General features: G+C 51.1%; 1 protein-coding gene across 3 annotated transcripts in view; it reads right to left on the bottom strand.

The window, feature by feature from the left end:
- Window positions 1-2,756: 2,756 nt before the first annotated feature.
- Window positions 2,757-8,277, bottom strand: part of Limk1 (LIM domain kinase 1) — a 32,907-nt gene continuing 27,386 nt past the window's right edge. The window contains exons 13-16 of one of the 3 annotated variants that reach the window (XM_028765919.1): window positions 6,958-7,114; window positions 4,799-4,854; window positions 4,232-4,389; window positions 2,757-4,122 (exon numbers count right to left, since the gene is read on the bottom strand). In XM_028765919.1, the coding sequence (XP_028621752.1) occupies window positions 3,960-4,122; window positions 4,232-4,389; window positions 4,799-4,854; window positions 6,958-7,114 (534 nt within the window). In that variant the 3' untranslated portion in view covers window positions 2,757-3,959. Of the gene's footprint in view, window positions 4,123-4,231; window positions 4,446-4,798; window positions 4,855-6,957; window positions 7,115-8,277 lie in introns of those variants that run through there. The other 2 variants (XM_028765920.1, XM_028765921.1) reach the window with 2 other exon arrangements.

The raw sequence follows: 8,277 nt of genomic DNA, 5'->3' as shown, positions 1-8,277 counted from the left end.
TTCTGAGTTCGAGGCCAGCCTGGTCTACAGAGTGAGTTCCAGGACAGCCTGGGCTACACAGAGAAACCCTGTCTCAAAAAACCAAAAACCAACCAACCAACCAACCAACCAACCAACCAAACAAACAAACAAACAAAAACAAAAAAAGTAACGCAAAGAAAGACACCAAGCATTTAGTCGCAGCAATAATGAAAACAATGATTACAGCGTGTGACCTGTAGCCTAGGATGGAAGTGATGGGCAGTGACTTCTAAGGCATCATCGTACAAAGCATGAATGGGATTGGTGAGTTGGCTCATCTGACAACTCCAGTTGGATCCCTGCAACCCACATGATGGGAAAGAACCGGCTCTTGAATGTGTCTTTGATCTCCACATGAATATCATGGGACAGGTATATTATATATACCATACCTTCACACTCAACTCCACCCCATATTAAATAAATAAAAATTTAGATGCCAGGTGGATCTCTTTAATTTCAGCACTTGGGAGGTGAGTCTCTGAGTGCTACACACTAAGGCCAGCCAGATCTATACAGCAAAACTCTGTTCATGCCAGGTGGTGGTAGGGCACACCTTTAATCCCAACACTTGGGAGGCAGAGGCAAAAGGATTTCTGAGTTTGAGGCCAGCCTGGTCTACAGAGTGAGTTCCAGGACAGCCAGGGCTACAAAGAGAAACCTTGTTTCAAAACACACGTGTGCGAGCATGTAAAACACACACACACACAGAGAGAGAGAGAGAGAGAGAGAGAGAGAGAGAGAGAGAGAGAGAGAATGTGTATGTGTGTGTCTGGAGATGGCGGCTCAGGAGTTAAGAGTTTCTTGCTTCTGCAGGGAGCCTAGATTACATTTCCAGCACCCATGCTGGGCCCTCACGACCATCTATAACTCCAGCTCCAGGGGCTCTGCAGAAATCTGTCCTCTGTGGGCATCTGGACACACCTGCAAATATCTGCCTCCCGCAACAAACACAGTTAGAAATAACTCTAAAAGAAACTTTTGTGCGTGTATACGTACATACGCACATATACTATGTGTATGTTTGAATAAAGGCAGGTTTGTGCCTTGACCTTGAGGGTCAGCGAGAGGACAGCTTGCCTCCCCTTCCAAGTTGTTTGAGACAGTCTCACTTTTCCTTCCATATGGTCCTTCTGGGATTCTCCTGTCTCTACGTTCCATCTTGCTGGAGGAATGCTTGGATTACGTGCATGCATGCACACGCTCTCTCTCCCCTGCAATCATGATTTGAATGCACACCCCCCACGCTTCTACAGCAAGCACTTCATCAATGAGCTGTTCCCCAAGCTCCAGGATCCACGTTTTAGCCTTTTGCCATGGTTCAACTTTTTTCCCTGTAGAAATAATTCCCTGTACTAAATGGCCCGTCTGAGACACTTTCCTCTTTTGAGACAGTCTCACTACCTAGTTCTTGCTACCCTGGAACTTCTTATGCAAAGTAGTAGGCTGGCCTCAGAGTCACAGATCCGCTTGCCTCTGCTTTCCAAGCACTGGCATTACAGGAATATACCATCACACTGGGCTGTTTGTGAGAACTTTACTGTGTGGTCCTAGTTGGCCTGGTGCTTGTTACACTGCCCAGAGTGGCTTCATACTTGTAGAAATCCTCCTGCCTCTGGCTCCCAAGTGCTAGGATTATAGGCAAGTGCCACCATGTTTGGTTTATGTATATGGATGTTTTGCCTGCATGTATATATGTATATATGCTTGGTACCTTTGGAAGACAGAAGAGTCAGGTATCCCGACTCTGGAGTCAGATGACTGGGAAATCTAACCTGGGTCCTCCAGAAGAACAGTCAGTGCTCTTAACTGCTAAGCTATCTTTCCAGACATCCCCCATGTCTGGTTTTAGTATGGTTTTAACTTTTTAAATTTTATGTGGATGGGTGTTTTGCTCAAACTCCATGTGGCTGAGGATTGCCTTTAACTCCTGAATCTGTCTCACGTGCTGGGATTACATGCATGTGCTCGCATGATGGTTTGTTAGGGGTCAAACCTAGACTTTCTGCATGCTAGGCACACATTTTACCCATTGAACTACACCCTGACGTTTTTCTCCACTCCACTCCACTCGCTTTTTTTTCACATAGGGTCTCCCTCTCCAGTAGAAATTGGCCTTAAATCCAGACAGCCTGCAATTCCCGTACCTCAGCTTCCAGATACTGGCATTACAGGCTTGTCCTGTAATACTGGCTGTCCTGGAACTCACTCTGTAGACCAGGCTGGCTTCCAACTCAGAAATCCGCCTGTCTCTGCCTCCCAAGTGCTGGGATTAAAGGTGTGCGCAACCACTGCCCAGCAACAGTAACTATTCTTAATTGAACCATCTCTCCAGACTCTGAAGATGTACTTAATTATGTGTATGTGTCTGTATATATGCACACAAGTGCAGTGTCTGCAGGGGCAGAAGAGGGTAGCTGACCCTGTGATGCCTGTAAGCTACCTGATGTGAATCCCAGGAACTGAATTCCAGTCCCTTTCAAGAGCCACTGAGCTGTGTCTCCAACCCACCCCACATTAGGATCCTCGCCCCCCACTGCACACAGGGTTTCTCTGTGCAGTCCTGGAACTCACTCTGTAGACCTGGCCTCGAAACCACAGGGACCTGCTTACCTCTGTCTCGGAGCAGTCAGAAGGTATACGCCACTACACCCGGCCCCACACTATGCTTCCGAATCCCTACCCCTCGCTTGCTGAGTTGGAGCCCTCAGACACACACGAGGATGCGAGCCCCGCATGGGGAGCACAGAATTGATTTTATTGTTCCGAGTTTGGGTTCATTCCTGTCACGGTCACTGGGCAGAGGCAAGAAGGCCTTGCCTCCTACAGTCTTGGTCCCGCGGGGGTCTGCTCAGATTCTCTTCCATGTTCAAAGTGCACTGAGAAAGCTTCACAGTTTTAATACATCCTAGATGTTCAACTGAAGCAGAGTGAAGAAATGGCCCTCCCACCCCCACCCACCTAAAACAAAACAAAACAACAAAACCAAACCATCCCCCCTAAACCCCAGCAGCTGCTGCTACAGCCGTTATGAAAAAATAATACAAACTCTTCTTAAAAAATAGATCACACAGAAAGAACTCAGAGGGCAGACGCACCCAGAGAGGGGTGGGGCTGCTCCAGCCATGGGGAGAGCCCGGGAAGGGTGCTGAGATGAACCTGGAGGGCTGGGATGCTGGCGGACGGCTGCCTCGGTCCCTCTGCCCAGCCTCTGTAGTGTGGGCTGGCCCTTCCCTGTCAGCTGGATCCCAGGCATCATCTGCCCTCGCCCCTGAGGGATCCTGGTTCATCCTGAGGACTGGTACCTATGTCTCACTAAAGTGGCTTTGATCAAGAAATGAGATGGACACCGAGCAAGAGTGAGGGCCACGGCCTGGCTACGTGGGACTGGACCTCTCTCTCTCTCTCTCTCTCTCTCTGCTTTGGGATTTAGATCCCTGTCAATACCTGATGCTACCTAGATTCCCCCAAGGGGATTCTGGACTCCCCTTGGGTTCCTGGGCACAGAGCCTCTCCCTTGGCATTGTAGGGGCTCCCGTCTAAAGCTGCCTTCTAGCCTGGCCTTGCTGGGGAAGAGCTGCCAGCAGGTGCAGTGTGCAGACGGCTGCAGGCAATGCATGGAATGGGCCCAGCTTCCCCGACCCTCTAGCTCATGCAGGACAAGTGAGGGGTTGGCCCCACAGAATGGGAGGTAAGGCAGGGCAATGTGACTGACTATGTGTGTGTGCAGCCTGGTGACTTGGGGGCCAGAGGCAGAGAGAGGCTGGGGGGCACCCTGCATGAGGGGAAAAGGCAGGTCAGGGCCTGGGTCTGGTGGGATGGGTGTGGGCACCACTGCCCTGGCTGAGGGCTCCATGCCTAGGCCACCCCCTGCTGAGGAATCTGGTGAGGGTGTATTCTCCAGAGGCGGGGATGCAGACAGTGGGGGCCCCTTGGGCTCAGTCAGGGACCTCAGGGTGGGCAGGAAGTGAGCTCTCTCCCCGCCGGTAGGTCTCCCAGAAGCCCCGCTCCAGTTGTTCCAGCTGTGGGCCCAGTGGCAGGTGACCAGCCAAGTGCATGCGAAGTGTTTCTAGCCATTGTTCCAGCTTTACAAAAGAGGGCCTGGGGTGACAGGTGAGCATCAGGGGAAAGTGAGTCTGGCTCTCCCAAGGACCCAACCATCCCAAGGCTGCTTCAGGCTAGAGTCTTACTCCCCCTCCCCCCAACTCACCTCTTCTCAGGATCCAGGTCACAGCAGCGCACAGTGATGGGGAAGAAACTTGGGGGACAGTTTGGTGGACAGTAGCGGTCCAGGAAACCCCTTACATTGAGACCAAAGTCCATAGTGCGGGGCAGATAGTCAGGGTCTGCATTCACACGCCCGATAATCTGTTCAGTACAGAGCCCCCTGGTTAGTGTGGGTCTGCATTCACACGCCCGATAATCTGTTCAGTACAGAGCCCCCTGGTTAGTGTGGGTCTGCATTCACACACCCGATAATCTGTTCAGTACAGAGCCCCCTGGTTAGTGTGGGTCTGCATTCACACACCCGATAATCTGTTCAGTACAGAGCCCCCGGGCCTGGGGGTTCTGGAAGCCTGGCAAAAATGCTCTGAGGACACTTCAGATAAGAATGGCCAGGGACTAAACTGTACCCCACTGATGCTGTGCTCTGGTTTTGGGGAGCCAGGTTCTCAGGGCCTAAGTTCCCTGTGGATACCCAGGCTGGAGCATGGGAGGACTAGAGAGTGGAGAGGAGCCACTGGGTCTTGGCACAAGGGCTGCTTCTGTGACCTACCTCACATAAGACGATTCCAAAGGAAAACACGTCCACTTTTTCATCATAACTATGACCTAGACAGAGAGCAAGTATCAGCAGGGGATGCAGGACTGGGAGCGGTGATAGACAGGAAGGGAAAGCACATTCTACTGAGATCCAAGAGCACCGAGGCACCAGGGATGTGGCTCGGCTGGCAGGCAGCTTGAGTAGTGTGTGTGAAGCCCTGGGTTCCATCCCCAGCAAGGCATAAAAGGAGAGACATTCCTGGTTCTGTCTGAGGCTCATGTGCTATCTGAAATACCTCTTTTTATATTCATTTTTTAGATTTCTTACCTTATGTATATTCATGTTTTGTTCACATGTGTATATGTATACCACATGTGTGCTTGGTGCCTGTGGAGGCCAGAAGGCATGAGAACCCCTGGACATGGAGTCACAGGTGGTTAGGAGCCGCCATGTGGGTGCTGGGAACTGAACCTCTGCAGAGTGGCAGTGCTCTTAACAGCTGAGCCACCACAGCCTGCCTGTTTTGTTTTTAGACAGGGTCTCACTAGGTAGTGCTGACTGGCCTGGAACTTCTCATGACCAGGAAGACTGGCCTGGAACTCCTCATGACCAGGAAGGCTAGCCTGGAACTCCTCATGACCAGGAAGGCTGGCCTGGAACTCACAGAGATCCACCTGCTTCTGCCCCTTGAGTGCTAGGATAAGATATACAACCAACATATGCCAGTTTTCTTGGTGTTTTTGAGATAGAGTCTCACTCTAGCTAGGCTAGCTTGAACTCACAGCAATCCTCCTGCTTCCATCAACTAAATACTGGAATGACAGGTATGTGCTACCACACCTGACTTATGTGCTGCTGGAGATGAGACCCAAGACTTCCTGTGTATTAGACAATTCATTAGCTACATCTCCAGCCCCATAAACACCCCCCCCCCCCAAGACAGAGGCTCTTTGTATAGTCTGGGCTGTCTGTAGACCAGGCTGGCTTGGAACTCACAGAGATATGCCTGTCTCTCCCAAGGGCTGGGATTAAAGACATGTACCACTACTGCCTGGCTATACATACCTTTTTTAAAAAAGACAAAGCCCAGCCTGGTGGTGGTGGCACATGCAAGCATGGAGCAGAGGCAGGTGGATCTCTAAATTCAAAGCCAACCTGCTCTACTGAGTGAGTTCTAGGATAGCCAGAGCTACATAGAGAGACCCTGTCTTGGAAAAAAAAAAAAAAGACAAAAAGTTTGGCAGAAATGGTGGTATACAGCTTTAATCCCAGCACTCAGAAAGGAGAGGCAGGTAAATCTTTGTGAGTTCGAAAGCCAGCCTGGTCGACACAGTGAGTTGCAGGACAGCTAGAACTACATAATAAAGAGGGACTATCTCAAACAAAACAAAACAAAACGAGACACAGCAAATACATAATGAGAAAGAGACGAAGCCAGACAAGCTGGTGTGCGCACTCAGCCCCAGCACTTCGGGCCAGGATGGTTATCAACATATACAAAGCCCTGAGTCTCCCCAGCAGCCCACACACTGAGGGTGTGCCTCACTCCTATAATCCTAACTCTGGAGGCTGAGGCAGGGGGATGGCAATGCAAGGTCACCCTTGCCTAAATAGTGGGTTTGAGGCTAACCTGTGCTAAATGAGACATGGCCTTTAAAAGAGGAAAAGGTGGGCCACCTGATGATTTTTTTTTTTTTTTTGGTTTTTCGAGACAAGGTTTCTCTGTGTAGCCCTGGCTGTCCTGGAACTCACTCTGTAGACCAGGCTAGCCTCGAACTCTCAAACTCAGAAATCCGCCTGCCTCTGCCTCCCAAGTGCTGGGATTAAAGGTGTGTGCCACCACTGCCCGGCCACCTGATGATTTTTGAGTTGAGTCTCACAACTTCCTCCTATAAGGTACCTCCTGATGTGCATGTGTGCACGCACATATAGTGTGAAAACCACACCCAACAACCACCCGGAACTAAACAAAGGAGGGTGGTAATGTAAAGATGAGGCGGAGGCTGGCGGCCACAAGCCCAGAAAACCCGAGTTGACCCTAGTCAGCCGGAGGGAAGCAAGAGCAGAGAATACAGGACCCCAGGGAAGCCGCCGGGCAGAGAGGCCGGGCAGAGAGGCCAGCGTGTGGGTAGCTGCTGCTCTCCGCCTGGGAGCCTAGAGCCGGCACTCACCGTTGATCATCTCTGGCGCCATCCAGTAGGGGTTGCCCACCACCGTGTACCGCTTCTTGCGGTCCGGCTTCTTAAGGCTGCGCAAGTCTTCAGACTGATTCTTCTCATCAATCATGAGTCGAGCCAGCCCAAAGTCGGCCACCACCACGTTCCTGTTCTGGAAATTTCGTAAGGCAGGCTGAGACCTGGTCATCTCTGTTTGCTTCTGTTTAGGATCCTTTCCCGAGAATCCCATACAGGGCAGAGAATATACCCCAGATACCAGGGACCTGTGTGGGGGAGGCTACTTCTCTCTGTCTCAGCTCTTTGCAAACAGAGCTGCCTAAAACTTCTGGCGATTCCAGTGAGGGGTTAGAGGTGTGATTCCGAGGTAGAAAGCTTGCCTAGAAACTCCCACACCCAGTGAAGGGCTGGAAGCATGGTTTTATAGGTAGAAAGCTTGCGTGGAATCTTCCAGTAAGGGATTAGAGTAGGCTCAATAGTAGAATCCTGGCTTAGAAGTTCCGAGTGAGGAAGTGGAGCATGGGCTGACACCAGAGCCCCTGCCTAGAATCCCAGTGAGGCTGATGCTGTGCCTCAGCGGTAGAGAGCTTGCTTAGCAGGCTCAGCATCTTAGATTCATCTCTAGAACCAAGAAAATCAAAACAGAGGTGATGGAGGCCCAGCCGGCACTATTCACCTGAGGTGGGTGGGGGTGGAGGTGGCTTCACTCTCTTCCTCACCTGCTGTGTGCCGCTGTCTCCAGGTGACTGTCTGACTAGATGGGTAGCTGAGGGTCCTTTCCTTTGAGGTAAAGCCTGATCCTCTTGGGTCCTGACATCTCTCCCTTTCCGGGTGTTCCTCATGTTCACACAGAGTAGGTGACACTGAGGCTGTTAAAAGGCCACCAAGGATCTAGACACCAGGGCTAAGCAGGACCTACAGAAGACTCGTTCAGCTAACTCTCATGACACCAATGCCTAGAGTTTTGTGGCTCACCCTCAGGGTGTCCCACAGCCTGGTGTTTGCTATCTTGCTGGGACAGCCCCAGCAGTACCATCTTCTGTGTAGAGTCCTCTGCAGGCTGACATGGCTTAGAGGACACTAGGGACCTAAAACATCACAGTCAGGAACCAAAGTACCGGGTTTGTTTACATTATAGCTCTGTGCTGACTGGTTGGATGGTTTAGAGACCTCAGGAAACATTGTGTGTGTGTGTGTGTGTGTGTGTGTTATTGGGAGTTGAACCCAGGTCTCACACAGGCAAAAGTTCCACTGCCAAGTCATGCTAGCTGCCCCTCCCTGGGGGATTCTAGGCAGGGGCTCTACCACTGAGCCACG

Source organism: Grammomys surdaster, unplaced genomic scaffold, assembly GCF_004785775.1.
Source record: "Grammomys surdaster isolate TR1022 unplaced genomic scaffold, NIH_TR_1.0 166, whole genome shotgun sequence".
In the NCBI taxonomy this organism is placed as follows: Eukaryota; Metazoa; Chordata; class Mammalia; order Rodentia; family Muridae; genus Grammomys; species Grammomys surdaster.
This window is presented reverse-complemented; position numbering and strand designations above follow the sequence as displayed.